The sequence below is a fragment of the Bos indicus x Bos taurus genome, chromosome 10 (genome assembly GCF_003369695.1).
Source record: "Bos indicus x Bos taurus breed Angus x Brahman F1 hybrid chromosome 10, Bos_hybrid_MaternalHap_v2.0, whole genome shotgun sequence".
NCBI classification, from domain to species: Eukaryota; Metazoa; Chordata; class Mammalia; order Artiodactyla; family Bovidae; genus Bos; species Bos indicus x Bos taurus.
In genome coordinates, this window is record NC_040085.1 from 26,702,199 (window position 1) to 26,719,824 (window position 17,626).

A 17,626-nucleotide genomic window follows, 5' to 3' on the forward strand; every position below is an offset into this window, starting at 1 on the left:
GATTCACTGAATTTATATACATTTCATCTTCAAAATTCTTTATAGTTTCGTTTTCTTACATATAACCAAAGTGATCTAATAAAAAACAGTACAGAAAGCCTAAATAGATACAGTTCACCGGTTCTTCCACAATTTACCATCTGACAGTATTCATTTCTGTGTTAGTTGCAGCTTGCTTAAACCTAGATTCTAAGTTGGACCCATTCACAACTTAACAACATCCTAGAAGGGACACTTCTCTAAACTCTTCCAGAATACTAGGAATCCAAAATCCATGACCAGGAACTTGGAAATATAAAGGCACTCACCCTACATCAACCATCGTTTTTTAAATGGCATATATGACTACAGCTCAAGCTGTTAAACTGTCCTCCACTTGGAAGACTGTCTAATGCTTAAATATTGTGGCCATAAACACAGTCATAATAGAGATGAAATAGACCTAGGAGATCAGACACCATCTAATGTAAAATATTAAAAAGTAAAATCTATATACTTTCCTGGCCCACGTTCAATAATGCATCTTCTTTTAAATAATAATTTTAGCCATAGAAGAGTCAACCCTACCAATACATAATTGCTCTCTGTGCAATAGGTGAGCCTTAAATGGTAAAATTTATTTTAAATGACTCTAGGCTTCCTTGTCATCTGTAGTTGACGTCCCCCTTGCCTTTTGATTATTTGAATTTTTACAATTTGTGACAAAAGTCTCACCATGGCAGCTGAATAGAAATGGGGACAAATAATCTAAGAATTTCAAAGTCCATCTTCCCAAAATACAATTCCATATAAAATTTGCATGGCGCTTTGGAACTAATAAGAACAGATTTTTGCATCATGTGTGCTTTACAGGCATCATTGCTTGATTATAGAAAACCCTTATAGTTGATTTACAAATAAAATATCCCATTTATAGTATAATTCAATCTACTGCATCACAGAAGCAAAGATCCGTCATTCTATTTGCTTACACCCAGGAGTAAAGAGTAGATAACCAAATTTGTCAAAGAATTGGCAGAACTCATCGATTGTTATTGTAATGCTTGCTTAAAGACTAGACAACTCTTTTTGTTTTGTTTTGTTTTTGGTGAGCAATATAAGTTAAGGGAAGGAAATACTGTCTCCCTAAATAGCAGTCATTTATACTCCCTAACCTGCCACTCTCCTGTTTACAGTGAGGCTGATGTACCAATATAAAATACTGATGTTATTTCAGTCATGCCCACTTTGCACAAGGAAAATCCTTGACTTTTTACCTTGCTCACTGCTGTTGTCTCCACTCTGGGACGCATGGCCCCCACTGGAGGGCCCTGGGGTGCCTGCTGAATGGGTGGAAGTTGCATCATCATGGTCTCGCCAAGATGCAGGATTCTGATGTCAGGAGGCCCAGGAATTTTTCCACAGTTACCATTTCAGCCATAAATGACGAACCAAGGGGAAAGGTACAGAGAGAGGCAAAAAACATGTACATATTAGTATTTGTAGAACTAGGCATATATAGATGCCATGTTACAGTATGTTGTCTTTTCAGCAATAGGTACCGAAAGGAAAAAAAAAAGCACTAGAATCATGATGAAGTGATAGTTATGTCAGTGTACATATTTGTTAAAACCAATTGAAACAGATGCCTTAAAATGGATGCATTTTATTATATACAAATTATACTTCAATAAAGTGAATTTTTTTAAGTTAGAAAAAAAAAGCCTCCTTAAAAATCTAAAAGTTTGCTCTTTAATTAATTATGCCACACTCTTCCAAGAAATAGGTCCCAATGTTCTTGGATACCAAACACTTCAGAATATTAACACATCTATAAAACTCAACAACTCCCTTAAAAATTCAGATTGGAGAATGTATGGGACAGCCCTTCACATCAAATGCATTGCCCTAAAAAGGCGTGAATTAACTCTCAAAATCATTGTCAACTGATTATATCATTAACAAAGACAATAATATTAATCATTGCATCAATACCTTCCTTGCTATTTAATGTGCGCAAACGACAATCAGAAAATGAAACAACTATGAACTGTGATCCACCTAATCAACTGCAGAGGACTTCCTTTAGTGCTGCATGGAAGGTTTAAAGTCACAGAGCAATGCTTTTTCCTGAAAGAACTGCTCATTTTAAAGGACGTGTAAGGTAAGCCGAGAGTTATAGTTCATGCTACTTTGCTGAGTGTATTCTTCTTCTGTTCCTCCTCCCCTTTCCTGATCAGTCCCAATACCCTGCTGTCGCTTAAAGGAAAACAGGAATTCTAATGTACAGGAAGGACTTTATCAGCACCACATGAAGGCAGGCAAGAGATGGAATTTCCTCTGGCAGAAACAGAGAGTAGGAACAGCATATGAAACAGACCAGCCTTAAGGTCAGAGTTGTACACTTGTCACCTGTATGCGATAACTTCGACTAAGCCCACAGATCTACTGGCAAGCAAATCTGTTGGGGGTGGGGGTGGGGGTGCAGTACTTTGAGAGCAACATAAAAAGCCCCGTCAGTCCCTCAAAGTACACTATTTCTTCTTACAAGAATTGGTAACTAAGGACTCAGACTGACATGTCTATAGGCAACATGCTAACATCTTACCACTTGAAGACAATCTTGCCGTGTTGTCATTATATATACTTTATCCAGAAAAAAAGGTCAGTCTATCATTTTCTCAACCTTAACCCTATGATGTACAAATAGAACATAAAACTTCACCAAAACAAAGTCAAGAAACCAAAGAGAGAAAAAATAAGGAACTATTATCATTTGGAACAGCAACAACAAAAAAAATCTGTTTGCCTCTATAGATCTGTCTCAAACCACTGTAAATTAATATTTAGCATTTTTGATAGATGGTGAAATGTCCCAAAGTTCTAGAGACTAATAACATCTCTATCAAACAATGCTGTTGGCACCGCTGTCAGGCAAGCCACTGATTCAAAGGCAAAACCTTAAGCAGAAACTTTGTGACTGTAAGTACTGCACATATATATATATATCTCTAAAGTAAAGATATAGTTTTGAAAGTATTGATAGATTTGGGAACAAAGTTGAACAGAATAAAATGAAAACCAAGGTTCTGCTGGTTTGAAGACAAAGTCATGCCTGTGATTTTTGTATCTAAGTTCGAAACTCTTCCAATAGTTTTTAGCTAAAAGCAAACAGAATGCAGGGGCTCTTCAAGCTTTGCAGACTCTTCGAGTCAGCTGTTTGCTGGATGGTAATCAGATAAAGAGCTAGAAGAATTACAAGAAAAATAAAAAAACAATAGCATGGCATGAGTTTAGTCTTGCAACAACACTGGCTAGAGCCTTCTTTTAGAAACTGCAATAATAGTCACCTAAGCTAAACTTTTCAGTTAAACTTTGCATCACTAAAACAGCAAGTGATGTGAATTTTATGCACTGCATGCTTTTTATTAAGCTGGTGGCTATAAAAGCTCCTTACCCCTCATGAAAATTACAATAACTAACTACTAACACCTCAACTATGTTTTAAGGCAAATGTCATCTAACAGCTATTTTATAATCATTCAAATGAAGCCCCAGTGAGTCTTTCTGTTTGGACATGAGAGTGATTTCAAGGGATCACTCAGAAGGACTTCTTGCAATGGAAAGCACTGTCTTGTCCCCATCAGTCAAACCTGTACTGAGTTTTAAAGTCAGGCCTCACAAGTTTATAACTCAGTTGATTTCCTTCCCTGGTTTTTTGGAGGAGGCGGTCTCTAAACTAAAGGGGTGAGAAATAAGCCACATAAGCAAATAATACTTTTAGAGCAGCTAGTTCCTCCAAATCAGTTGGGTCTTGGGTTTTCAGCTCAGTCCTGAAGTTTACTCAAGCTCACTTTTACTATCTCACCCACCATGCCCCTGTTTCTTCCCCCTTACCTTCCTCACATCCTCAAAGATGCTGTCCTACAAGTGTCCCAATCTCCATAGTGTGTTTCAAGTATTATGATCTACTTTGCAAGACTGACACAAACTAGTACCAGGATATTCATCTAACTTGGAAGTAGGAAAAACAGCTGAATCCCTCTGGGGTTTGAAAGCTGAAGAGTTACCCCAAAGTTGTCTGTATTCAGCTACATCACAGTGACGTGATCACGTACAAACATAAATACTGATAATCTGGTCAATAAAAATTGCTACCTCCTTGATCACAAAACACTGGAAGCAACATGGATAGCTACAATACAGTCCTTTACACATAAGATTGGTTTGTTCTTAGACTGAAGTATTTGTTTGTATCACAACTCCTTTCTTCTTCTTTCCCCTCCCTAGATAGTTTCCAAGTTTACATCCTTCAAGAATAACTGCTTGGCTTTCTGCCAAATTATATGCAGAAGTTTAGTGAATCTTGAAACCGAAGTGGCATATGAAAGCATGTAAAACACGTGACATACTTAGAAAAATAAAGAGAAACGCTGTGTGTGTGGGGGGGGGGGGGGGCGGGGCGGGTGAGGAATCAGGTAGGTGCATTCCACAGTCTATGTCCTGCTCCTCAGCCCCAGGTATCATGAAGACATTCGAGGGCAAGGAAGAGACATGTTTCTATTCCCAGGGGCTTTCATAATTAGGAGTCAAATACAGGACTCTTCTTGCTCTTACGTAATTGCATTAAAGAGCAGTGTTAGCAGGAGAAAAGCAGTGAATACTGAGTGGAGCACAATGGAAGGAGATGGAAAATAGATACAAGAAGCTAGGTCTCCAGGGGCAGTATTTTCTATTTGCTGGGCTACAGACTCACAGCTGATAATGCAAGTTGTAATTAATATAAAAGCAGGAGACAAGATGGGGAGAGCTTGTAGTAGCGGGGCCACAAGAGATCACTCTGCAGCTCTCCTCTGTTTCTCATTTACACACAGCTCTCCCTAGAAAACACAATTCTGCCAGTGTTTCCTCCCTTGAAAGTTAAAAAAAAAAAAATTGATTTAGCACCATCATTGAATTTTGCTAAATCTAGGAAAGAGCATAGAGCGGACAGGCATCTCTGGGCAGAAAAAGCAAATCCTCCATGCACCTCTTTTGTTGAGGCTGCAGAGATGGTGGACATTATAATGTTTTAGACCAGTTTGGCACTTCTGGGGGAGACCTGCTGATAGGATACTATTTAATAATTCCCAGCGAACTGGTAGTATTTCCCTGTTGAAATGATTCCACCCAGCTCATGGTTCTTCCGTTGAAAAAGCAATGAAATAAAATGTGTAAGTGTTTCTGAATAAACACAAAACTGAATGGGGAAGTGAAAAGTATTAGGTTTCCAGGAGTTAAAAAAAGAAGCCACACCACACACAAGTTCGACCTCAGATCATCTGAAACTCATCTTAGACTCCAGATGAAGAGGTGATGCAATGGATGCGGTGTAGGAGAAAGAACCCTAGACTGGAATTAAGACTCGAGGGTGCCACCTCCAACTGTCACATGACCTCAGGTGATGCACTTCATTTCCCTGGAACATGTTTCCTTTCTCTCTTTAAAATTAAGAAGTCAGGTAAAATAATCCCTAAGGTCACTTCCACTTCTTATTTCTATTATTAAAAAAATACTTTAAGCATTTGATTTTCTAGAACCCACAAAACTAAAACACAATATAGAACACCAAGCCAAAAATAACACAAGAACTTGGAAAATACTGTAAAGTAATTCAGAATACGTGTTTGTAGGTAGAAAGTAAGAATAAACCTAAAGATATTTAATCAGCACATGGAGCATGCAAAACTAATTTGACTAGAGATGTTCAAATGACAAAGTCAAGATATGCTCGCATCAGTACACATAATTAATGTAACTTACAGATTTCCTACGACTTTAAGAGGTTTTCACATCTTAACAGTTAACATTGAGCAAAAATCATTTTTAAAAATAAGAGGAAGACTCCTATCATGAGGTAGTCAAACCTACAAAAGTTCTAGACGTTAATTGTGCAATCTGAAAAAAATGTTGGAATTTCAATTTCGTTATTCCAAAGTTGACATAAGAACTCAGGAGAACCGTGCGTGCTTTCAGAAGGTGGACTCACTCTTTAAAAATGTAAATAGAACTGGGGTCTTTCCCTCATCTCCCTGCTTCCACCCTCTATTAAGTTTTGAGAATTAATATGTGAGCAACTCTCATGGAAATGGCAAACACTCTTTGCAAATGATTCCTCCTCTGATGGAGCAACTTTTAGAGAATATAGAAATTTCTTATACTATTAGTGTACTATCACATTATAAAATGTCTCCTGTAATTCTGAAATGGGATAATGTATAGAATGTTAAGCCTGAAAAAAAAATGAGAAAATGAATTTTTAAAATATCAAACTTTTCATCTGATAGTGGATATCTGTTGTTGTCAAGTTCACCTTTGTTTAATTCCATCTCATTGCAGTTACTCTGAAAGCATACTCCAACTGCACAACCTACATGATTTCACTAACGTAATTATTCTCGATGGGAAATTAACAGAAAAGCCATCAACCACCAGAAACTACACAACAACAACAGAAAACTCATGCCCCTGGCCCCTGGCCAGGTCTCCTTGGGTTGATGGACAGGGCTCAGAGGTGGAACCTTCCTGAAACAGGTCCTCCAAGAACTTGGATAACATACCGTGAGGTCTAATCTTACACCAGAACATAAGAAATTATCTGATAAAATAAATCATTCATATTATTAATGTTATTTTCACATCCCAATGTCTCCTCTTTTATATTCTTAGACCAATCACTTAGACTGCTCTCTCTCCTCACTGCCCATTCCCTGCTGATTTTTCAGACACTTGCCTGTATTCTGTCAGGAACAAGGTTCAGGGGATTCTCCCCTTTGGCTTAACTCAGTTTTTAAAAACTGTGTAGACGTAAATAAATTTGACATATTCAGAGATGTGAAAGAAAACAACAGCATATCTTCACTTAAATTACAGCTTTCAAAATAAAAATTTAAATAATTTTTCTTTTATTACTTAGCTTATCAGAGCCAGTCAATTTTTAGGCACCTGCCATTAATTTTCAGTAGATACAATTTTATTTTCTTCCCTATACTTAATTCATCCAAAAAACAAATACAATGCAATTTCTTAAGCACTTTATAGAAATAACTATATAACTATGTACCTTCAGGCCAATAGAGCTTAGGTCAGAGAATGTATTTCAGAAACAAATAAAATTCATTTATCTAAACTTGATCTAAAGATATGTAATATCTTTATATGTAAATAGAAAGATATATTTCATTTGTCTGCACTTGATCTAAAGACTTGATGTAAAATTATGTAAAGTAGATAATGTGGACATCACCTATTACTCAGAAACACTACAGACTAGGAAAAGCATGATCATGCCACAACAGTTTTCAAGTTGAAACTTTTTTTCAAGAAGTGGTTTGTTGACAAGTTTATTTTTAAAAATAAATAAATTTGAACGTCTAGGAAACTTAACAAGAACTGCAGATGGAAAATGGAGTTCTATTTCTTTTCACCATTATATTTTTCTCCCCAGTATTCCAAAGAATACTATAACAGTTACAGGTAGCTGTTTCCTACCTATAACAATTACTCTTATATGATAATAAAAGTATAAGATGAAATCTTTATATTAAAAATATTAGCAAGCATTCACTATGGATCTCCTAAACATGATAAAATTATAGCCCATGTTGCAACTTTTATTTTCTATTCAATTCCAAACTTTTTTTATTAGTATGCCCATCATGTAAGTGTCAATGGGAAACGAACAAATGAATTGAATGTATGGAAGGTAATTATGTTGGTCTTCCATTCATGCATCTATGTTACATCAGATTATTTATAGAATATTATAGAATGTGAAATCAACATGACAACAACCTTGTTCACTAGGCAAGAGCATGTAAAACTCATTTTTAAAAGTTGGCCCAAAATACTTGCTTTTGAGATATTTATATCAATTAATTTTATATATTTCTATTTTTAAAAATTTTATTAAGAAAATCAAAAGCTATTTTGGTGCCTAATACTTTGCTCCTGACGCTTCTGTCTTTGCTTCCCACTACTTAGAATCACACACTTATTCTTTCTTTTCTCTTTCATTCTCTCTCTCCCTGCTTGCTCCTTCCTTAAACACATACACATACACCCTCACACAAAGTAACTTGATACCACTTAATAAGGATAGAGGTGTATGTGTTTTGGGGGTGTCAAACAGCTGTCACAAACTGTCACCTCCAGAAGAGAAACCTTGGCACACAACAAATTAAACTACACTTCTTTTTTAGCTGTCATTATTCATAGCCAATAAGTTGAAATGTTCTCAGCATTTCATGTGCAAATAAAACCACAAGGAAGCCAGTAGATCAGAATAGTGGGCCAGCAGATAAAAAAGAGAAAACAACACGCTGTCTCGGTCCTTCTGAAGTGGCTCATCATCACCCCTGCACCAGCATGCACCAAATGAGATCCAGCCTGGGGCAATGTATTAAATATGCATATCAAAGCAAATGAAAAAGTAAACCTGGAGATTCAAATTGGATACATTTACATGCTGAGAATGTCCCACTCATACCGCTTTTCAGGTAGTGGGTCTGAGGAGGTATGTTCACTTTTTTGCATCTGGGGGGAGTTGAGGGAGGAGGAATAGCCTGCAGAAGAGGCTGAACATAAGAGGATCACTCTGTAGGGGAAGACCTGGGAAAGAATACATTCCATACACTTAAGGTGCCAAAGTACCAAAAAGGGTAAAAAAAAACTCTCCAAGGTTTTCTCTCATCTCCTACGTAAAATTCAAATCTGTGGCAAACTTCACCATTTCCCACTCGGATTGCTGGTGGAACAAATTATTGCTTCCTTTGCAAACAAATAGCAGGGGGGCTAAAGTAAAAATGTTATAGTTCAGACTCTAGGAAATAAAAGGCTTTAAATTATGATGCCCAATGAGGTGGTAAGCCCTCATGGGTTCAAAATAAATCAGTTGTCATATTTACTTGATTGGGGGCCTCTAAGAGAGGCAACAAATGTTACAGTTGATTCTTTTATTCAAAGATGATGACTGTTGCATTATTAAAGCACTATCTTCTTAGGTATAACTTCTTTCCTGAGTATAATTTAATATTCCAAATAGTACCATAAACTGGCATTGTTGATCAGCCAATTCTATAAACAGCCTAGTCTATCCTATCTCTTCTATATAAACATCAGCATGCTCTAGTTCCATATATCCACTTGAAAAAACAATTCCAAGAAACTATTCTAGAAAACCAAATAGTCAAGACCCCTAGAAATGACACGAGAAAAGCTTTTGCTGCAGAAAACTGTGAACTTTTCATCCTACAAACCATGTAACTAGACGCCTTCCCAGTTCCCCCAGTAGTGCAAAATGTACATGAATTTAGAAACAGGAAGCAATGAAAATAAACAAGTAAATGACAACAACAAATACTTTGAAGGCAGTGTCATGCCCTGCCGACCACAACCACACAGCATATAGCTACCTATCAGCAAATGAACTTGCCATAGCTGCTTGTTGCACCCACCTGACTTCAGTGAATACACTTAATATACAAAAGAGCTCCCCAACATTTCCCTCCCAGTGATGGAGAAAGCCAAGAGTAAAGACAGGCATGGGAGCCTTCAACACCACAGTATTTATTCTGTCTCAGAACTGGACATCGGTACTGATGTTTTCTTTTTTTTTTAATTGAAACTTTCGTCCTTAGGCTATATGGCTTTCCATAGAGCACAAAAGCTACTCATTAAAATCTGTGACTGTATATTTTCAAAACTTTTGAAGAAGGAGGGGGAGAAACTTATTCTCCAGGTATCTCAACTCATTCCTCTTACCACCTAGGAGTGGGGGGTGATGGTGGTGATACAAACTACCTTCAAGCCTCGACGCCCATTTAACTCCACAGAGTGCTAAATTAATATTTCAGCCATCAAGTTAGTAGACTATAGCCCATATCATTCAGGTTGTGAGTTCAATTGACTGTAATCTATGGACACCCTGTCCCCCACCCCCAGGCTTGAGTTCCTATAAATAAACTGCTGTTCACACCCACTCTTTAACCTCTCCACTCTTGCCTTTCCTACCAGCTGCAATCTTTCTTCTCTTTGCTTCTTTTTCAAATTTTCAGTCTCACTACATATGCTTTTTTTTTTTTAAGCATCAGACTCACTAGATCAGTTCCAAAATAGGATTAAAAACAGAGAGAATAGAAAGAAATCTCCGTTCCTGGCCTGACACACATGGGTCCCTCCTGACTATACTCTCCGTTCTCATCCACCAACTCTTTTAAGTGTTAAAATTCAACCACTAACCTATGTTTACTCAATCACAATTCCCTTCAGCTTTCTGTAATACATTGTTAATATTTGTTTCATCAAGGTTACTGTCTTTTATTACCAAGATGCTTCAGGCACTTGGCATTAAGTTCATACACTGACAATAAGTTTCTATACAGCATAAGCTCAGAAAACTAGAATGGGTTCACTCCTTTTATTTCAAATGCAATGCAAGATTGGCAATAATTCTCAGAATTGCCATCTCTGCGAGAAACTGAGAAATCAGTCCTTGCTCCCCAATTTTCTCCCATCCTGTCCAGTTAACTTTCCTGCCTCCTTCTCTCCCTGCTGCACTGATTACAGAGTTGAGAAAGCAGAAAAGGCAGCGGTCACCGTATCAAGCAGACAATTTGCTAACACTCAAGTTACCAAATCCAGGAAACTTTACACATTAGAAGCACAAATCACTCTATCAATTTGCTTTTTTTTTTTTTTAATTCTCAACATAAATAAGGAAGGGGTCCAAGAAAAGGGAAATACAGATGAAAGGTGTGGAAGAAGTAGTGAGAAAGGGAGGGAAAGACTCCCAGAGAGACCAGATTTTTTATTTTAAAAAATAAAACTCAAGTCAGTGGAGCTAGAGGTTACAACAAAATTTTCAAAACTGCTGTGCCCAGTAGTCTTAAAAGAATGCCAAAAGCTCACAGACTTACATGGTCAGCGAGATTTGTGGAGGAGCCCGAAAGTTCTTCGTGATCCGACTTGGAGCTGCCGTCTCTTTCATCAATGACGAGGTCTATAGGCATTTTCCCCTTCAAACAGCTAATGTACCGGTGGCAGAAGTTATCACACAGTTCATGGACCTAGAAGGAGGGTCATGGTGGAGGGTTCAGCTTGTATTGTTGTTGTTGTTGTCATGGTTTTGTTTCATTTTTTTAAGGGGAAAAAATACCAGGTTGCAAGGTTTCATTTGGAAAGAGTAACAGTGCCATGTCTTCCAAACTAACTCTAATTAATGGGTGTAATAGTTGAAGGCAAGGAAACAATAGAGCAATTGTTGTAGCAGATATTATTCTCCAGAGACTTCCCTGAGCAACAAGTTACAATAAAGGGAACAGAAACAGGACTGGAAATAACTGGGTTCAGGCTGGGACTCCTTGGGGGGAAAATCCGATTTGATGATAACATCAAAATGTAAGGACGAAGGAACTGGGAACAGCATTAGCATTTGCGATTCAATAAGCTAGGAATTTTGTATGTTTCCAGGAGAAAATGATTGAGCTGCAGAGCAATGTAAAGACACCCTAGCCAGAATGATTCCCTCTGCTAGCACCTAATGCATGCCCTGGGCCTAATAGAGACGCAAGCAAGCTGAATGTCCAGTAACACAAATGGTTTGCTGCATTTCAAAATAATCCTGAATGCCTGGGGAAAAAAGGGGGGGTGGGGGGAGGCGGCTACTTTAAAAGGCAGGGCTGTCTTAATTCACCCACCCTCGGAGCCCCTGGGTTTGAAGAGCAATTTGAGGGAAGGACAAGGTAACAAGTTGCTCAAAATCTCTCCAGGTGCTCAGACTGGAGGTTTGTTAAAAACACTCCCAACTCCACCAGGAGAGGGAAGTGACTAAATCAAAGTGGGGAGTGTCGTTTCCTGCTTACCTTTTCTAACTCCAAAAGGTGAAACCTTAGTACTTGTATTGCTTGTATCATCTGGAAGAAAAGTTTTTAGAGTGTGGAGTTAAGGCTCTGTGACTGCTGCCACTCGGAGATTCCTAGTGGGGGGATGGTGAGGGGATTGGGTTGAGGAGAAGACGCAGGCAAGTGGCCAGGCAAAACCCACACATCAAGAAATCGTCAGGAAAACCAAGTGATTACTGATCATCTCTGCCTCATTGGCTACGGGGTGGGAATCTGACTCAACCTATGCCAAGGCATTTAGTATCTTTGCTCCTCACGTGTACTGAGCTATCTGCAAGGGCTGTCTTTCTAAGGACAGGCCTTTCTCCTCCTGAGTCCTCTTTAACTGTCCCCTCTCTCGACCTCAGGCCAACTTAAAAAAAAAAAAGACGAAGAAAAAGAAGAAGAGAGAAAGAAAGGAAGAAAAAAAAGTCGTTTCTCTAGAGAGAGAAAGCTTTTTAGAACAGCACACCCTGCGAAATCCCTCCTTACTAAAGAAGGAAATACTCCAGATGAATGGCGAGGCAGGGCCTTTGAAAGCGGATTTAAGTACTTTTAATATTGAAATTGTGCAAATTAGCAAAAGAATCGCACCTAAAAGTGGCCTGCGCTGGTCTGCCCCTCGCCCCCCTTCCCCGCCCACCTCCCGGCCCGCCCTCCGCGGCGCAGGCGGTTACTTCCTTCGGGTAAGCTGCCCCGGGCTCGGCCGCCTGCCCCGGCAAACAGAGGAAATAACTCACTTCTCGTCGCCTAGCTCCCGGGGCCGAGACCTGGGGCGCATCCCCTGCTCTAGCGCTCGGCGCCGCGTCCCCGCTCGCTGCCTCCCCGGGGCTCCGCGCGCCCTGACGTCCAACCCGCCCCTCACTGCCAGCTCCCCGGCGGGGGCGCTAAGCTGTTCCCTTCCTCCCCGTCGCTCTGGAGCTTCAAAAAGAGGGCTCTGCTCAAACTCCCCAGAGCTCCGTGGGGGAAAAGCGGGTGCTTCTGAGCAGGGGAGGGGGCCCAGGTTGGGGACAGGCGAGCCACAGTGAGCCTTACCAAATTGTCCAGCTCTGGATTTGAGGAAAAAAGTGGCTTTTCGGCGCGAACCTATAGGAAGCAGGGGAAAGTCAGCATGAATTATCACTCCATTTTAAAAGGAAAAAAACCCCTTGTCACCGACTAAACTGTCCTGTGCGAGTGGGGATGGCAGAGGGGCAGTGGCGGAGAAAAGAGGAGCTTTGGTAAAATACACGGGAAAAAAAAAACACAAAAAACCAGTAGGGACGGTTGAAAAGGAATCTGGACCTTCGGATCCTGGCCCCATGAAGGGGTACCTGGAACCACCGAGTTGGAGCCGAGATCTCAGGGCTGTTCTCTGGGCCCGGGCACCCGCTTATCCTGCCGTCCACGGGGCTGTGTTTTGCAGCCTCCCTCACCTCCGCGCCGGCGCCGACAGCCCCGAGAGGCGCCCAGCTTCCTTCCCTCCCGGGCACTCTCGGGGGCCCTCAAAGCCCCTATCCCCAATTCTTGTTCAAGTAGCTGCAGGCGGGGGAAAAGGCCAAGCCCCAGATTAGGAGCAGGTCAACTTTAATTCGAGGGTCGAGCCCCTGTATTCCTGGCTGGGGGGAAAAACAAACACCCATATTTATCTCCTCTTCCAATTCGCCTCCAGGCTCAAGGATGGGGAGGAGGCGCAGAGCGCGGACTGGGCCGGAGGAACAGATCGGGTGTCCCAGCCTCTTCCTCCTCTTTCAAGAAACGCTCGAGGAAAGGGGAGGGGGGAGTGAGGGGCTGCAAGAGGGCTAGTGGGTCAAGAAGGTTGGACCTGCTTGGCGAAGACCGCGATGTCCTCGTTGAAAGAGTCGGAGGAGCAGACGTCTCCGCCGGCCACTCCGGGTTCCCGCGGAGTGCAGGTCGCCAGCTCGCACTTCTCAAAGACCAGAGCTAACAGAGGAAACAACGGGTGCCTAACGGGCAGCGCCACGCAGAGACACACACACGGAGACGGGGTGCAGAGGGGAAGGAGCAAGAACTGTAATCAACAAGTTTGGAGGGTTCGGATTCCTTCCTTACTACCACAGACACGCATCACACTTGACAACCCTTCCTTCAGGCAGCGAGCCTGGGCCAGAGACAGAAAGGAGAAACGGCCAGGCCCTTTCCCTCAGCTCAGGACTCCCTCAGATGTGGTGGGAGAAGCCCCTGGCCACTTTTAGCCCTCCGAGTACAAATAGCCTCGGTTCGAACGTAAGGACGCATCCAATAAGCTGAGACAGTCTGGAGCCAGGAATTGAACCAGACCTACTCCCCACTCTACAGAGGCCGTCCAACCAACCCCTGAGACCCAGCCCTGACCTCCCAAGAGAGGAGCAGTCGGTGAAATCCAAGATTGCTTTAACTTCTGCATAGGGGAAATCATAGGAGGCCCAAGGCTCACCTTCAACCGCCGCCTCCCTCACCAGTTATGTTTCCTCAATCTAACCTCTCCACCCCCTCGCCTTATGAGCTTGTTTGGTCCACTTCTAGTAAAAGCCTGGGTATGGGGGGCCAGTTACATGCGGTACACGCAGAAGAGCTTCCTTCCCAAGACCACATTTCTCCAGCAGGCAAAAATAAATAAATCGAGTGTTATAACTTGGAAGTGTGCGTGTGCGTCTGCCCTTTGTGTTTCTCCGGGCGGTTCAGCTACACTTTGGGATGCTGGCGGCCTCTTGCTTCAGGCACAGTTGCTGTTTACTGACTGTCCCCTCCCCTCCGCATCCCGCAGCCTTCCCTCACCTACCCTCCGCTGGGACAGCCCGAGTGGTACATTCTGGGGCCGTGCAATCCCAGCCCTCCCTGAGTTCTCAGAATTTAAAATAATTTCCAGCCATCTCCTTCACTCCCCTCAAGAGCGGCTCTGTGCAGCAGTCCCTTCCACCCCGCTGCACTTCAAGGTCTGCCCCCTTTATTTACAGAGAATTAAGAAGAGGGTGATTAGGACTTCCTGGCCGGCCGAAGCAGCCCTGATCCCAGCTCAAGCTGCATTTAGTGACTCCCGGACTCTCGATAGGAAACAGAAAAGAAAAAAAAAAAGTTGCTCCTCATGGGCAGGAAACTTTCTCCTTCGTCAGGGCCTCTGTTAGGGGGCCCAGCTCTGCGTCCTTTGGCCAGGAATCCCGTCCTTGGGGAGAAGGCCTTGGCCAGATTGTGAGGACTCAGTCACTCCCGGCTATGGGGTCCAGAGTGGCGGGGCCTTGGGGGTAGACGAAGCCAAATCTTCCCGGGACTCACAGTCAAGGGGCAGAAGAGCAGCGCCCCCCCCCCCCTCCACCCCCCTCACTGTCCTTTCCTTTGGCAAGCGGTTCTCGCCCCCCACCCTAAGAAGCAATGACTCCCCACTTAGTCGGCCAACCCCTCATCCCCCACAGAGACAAACACACACTCGCACTCGCACTCACACCGTCCGCTGGGTCGGGAGGAGGTGGGGGCTGGTTTACCCATAGATCGCGTCCTTGTCCCGCTTCAAGGCGTCGTTGACAGCGGATCCCATACTGGCCGGCATGACATTGGGGTGCGGGGCGTGAGCGCCGTAGTGCTGCGTGGCGTGAAGCGGCGGCCCGTGGTTCAGGTGGTGAACCGGAGGGATCGGCCGCGGCGCGTGAGGGTCTCCGTACATGGAAGCAGGCACCCCTACTCCGTCCATCCCGCCGTAATGGGGCAGCTCATCGTACTGTCAGAACCCGGCAGAGGGGCGGGGGGCGCGGGAGGTGAGAGAGAGCCAGGGGAACCGAGGGAGGAGAGGAAAAGAAGCAGGGAGAAAAGAGCGAGCAAAGAAGTGGGGAAGGAGTAGAGAGACGAGAGGGGGAGAAAGCCAAGGGAAGAAGAGAGAGGAGGAGGGGGCGGGAGGGGGAGGCAGGAGAAAGAGAGGAAAATACAAATAAAAACAAAGTCAGAAAGAAGTACCCAGCACGAGTTGAGCACACAGAAACCAAACCAGCCGAAACAACGGAGTTGAAAGTTGGGAGGGTGGGTGTTTTTAAATTAAAAAAAAAAAAAAAGAAAAAGAAAAAGTATGAACCCAGAGCAGCTTTGAGAGCAGGGAGAGGGGGCGGTGAGGCCGGGGACCGAGGGGCGCCGGGAGGTCCCGCTCGGGCCGGAGGCAGCAGAACCGTAGCGAGCCAACCGAGGGAGAAGTGGAGTTAGTGAGAGGAGGAAGCCCCGGTTCCCACCCCTAACCCCCCTTCGTCTCCTCCAGAGGATCCAATAAATCAAAAGGCGAAATGAAACAAAATAAAGAGAAGAAAAACGCTAATAATCAGGACGAGAACGCCGAGGACGAGGGAAGACTGGGGCCAGTGCCTCCCCGGGGGCAGGGAGCGGAGGGTGGGGGTGGGGGGTGGGGGGAATAACGTGAAAGTTACCAGAAACATTATTTAGCAGCGGATTCCCTGCGTCCTTGTCAATTTCAGAGACAAAACAAGCAGCCCAGGCTAGTCTAGGCGGCGGCGCAGCGGCTGCGGCAGCGCGGCCCCAGCGGCGGCCCCGGCGGCGGCGGCGGCTCCTACGCAGCCGGTGCCCGCCCCGAGCCGCGGGAGCAGCGGCAGCAGCGGCGCAGCAGCGGCAGCGGCGGCAGCAGGAGAACCGGGGGAATCGCGCTGCTGGGGTAAAAGCTGGAGCGAGGCGAAAGCGTGTAACAATTGCACTCGCACACACACACACACCACTCACACGCACTCGCCGCCCGCCCGCTCGCACAGCGCTGAAACACGCGCGCCCAGACACGCACACACGCACGCACACACACTCGCACACACGCAGAGGCACGGGGGGGAAAAGAAGCCGATGAATAATTTTGCTGCTATTTTTTTAAAATACTGGCCGCCATCATCAAGCAGCGAGCAGCAGCAGCGTTGAAGGGAGAGGAGGCACCGGGACAGGCCCCTCTTAGGAGAGGATTTATATCTAGGTAAGTGTTGGAGATTTAAACCTACCCTTTGCGCCATCAGTCTGCGCTCCAATAAACTCCTGGATGTGTCGTATATTTAATATCCCAGTCCGGATAAGAAAGTGATCTAGGCTGAAGATTCCTGTTTTTTTTTTTTTTTTTTTCCAAACCAAGGAGACTTCTCCCAATTTTCCAATGTTATTTTTAGGGGGGGAAAAAAAAAAAGCCCAGGCAAGACAACGAAGAGTTTTTTTTTTTTCCTGTGATATTTCTTCTTTTTCTCTTTTTTCCTCTTCTTCCTCCTCCTCCTGATCTTCCTCCTCCTCCTCCACCTCCTCCTCCTCCCCCCTCCCCTCCTCCTCCTCTTCGGTCCTCCTTTCCCCCTCTTTCTCTTCTCTTCCCCTCAGTTGGAAAAAAAAAAAGAAAAAGAAGAAGAAAAAGAAGAAAAAAAAAATTGTTAAGCCCCCGAACTGAAGGTTACGAGCGGCCCGTCAGCAGCCCACATGTAACCGAACTGTCGTGTTTCATGGCTTTTTGCCACTCCAGCTGTCAATCAAAGCCCGGAATGTCAAGGTAGTGAATGAATGATGGTTGATGATGATGAAGAGGAGGAATCTTTCAGACCCGTTTTTTTCTTCCAGTAAAACTCCGCGAGGGGTTTCTGCTTCTTGTATTTTTTCCTCCCCCTCCCCCCTCTTTTAGCTTTGCCCCCGCTGTATCTATAATATGATCCTCTCTCTTTAAAGTATCGTTCAAAGAAAGCAGGAGGGGAAAAATCAAGAAAAAAACCGAATAGTTTGCAAAAATTGGACTTCCTCCCCCC

General features: G+C 43.5%; 1 protein-coding gene across 8 annotated transcripts in view; it reads right to left on the reverse strand.

Moving 5' to 3' along the window:
- The window catches only part of MEIS2 (Meis homeobox 2), a 223,319-nt gene extending 206,240 nt beyond the window's left edge, over nucleotides 1-17,079 (reverse strand). For 3 of the 8 annotated variants that reach the window (XM_027553486.1, XM_027553489.1, XM_027553487.1), the window contains exons 1-7: nucleotides 16,850-17,078; nucleotides 15,356-15,588; nucleotides 13,702-13,843; nucleotides 12,933-12,983; nucleotides 11,880-11,930; nucleotides 10,935-11,084; nucleotides 1,257-1,371 (exon numbers count right to left, since the gene is read on the reverse strand). In XM_027553486.1, the coding sequence (XP_027409287.1) occupies nucleotides 1,257-1,371; nucleotides 10,935-11,084; nucleotides 11,880-11,930; nucleotides 12,933-12,983; nucleotides 13,702-13,843; nucleotides 15,356-15,588; nucleotides 16,850-16,861 (754 nt within the window). In that variant the 5' untranslated portion in view covers nucleotides 16,862-17,078. Of the gene's footprint in view, nucleotides 1-1,256; nucleotides 1,372-10,934; nucleotides 11,085-11,879; nucleotides 11,931-12,932; nucleotides 12,984-13,701; nucleotides 13,844-15,355; nucleotides 15,690-16,279; nucleotides 16,381-16,849 lie in introns of those variants that run through there. The other 5 variants (XM_027553490.1, XM_027553485.1, XM_027553488.1 and 2 more) reach the window with 3 other exon arrangements.
- Nucleotides 17,080-17,626: the final 547 nt, after the last annotated feature.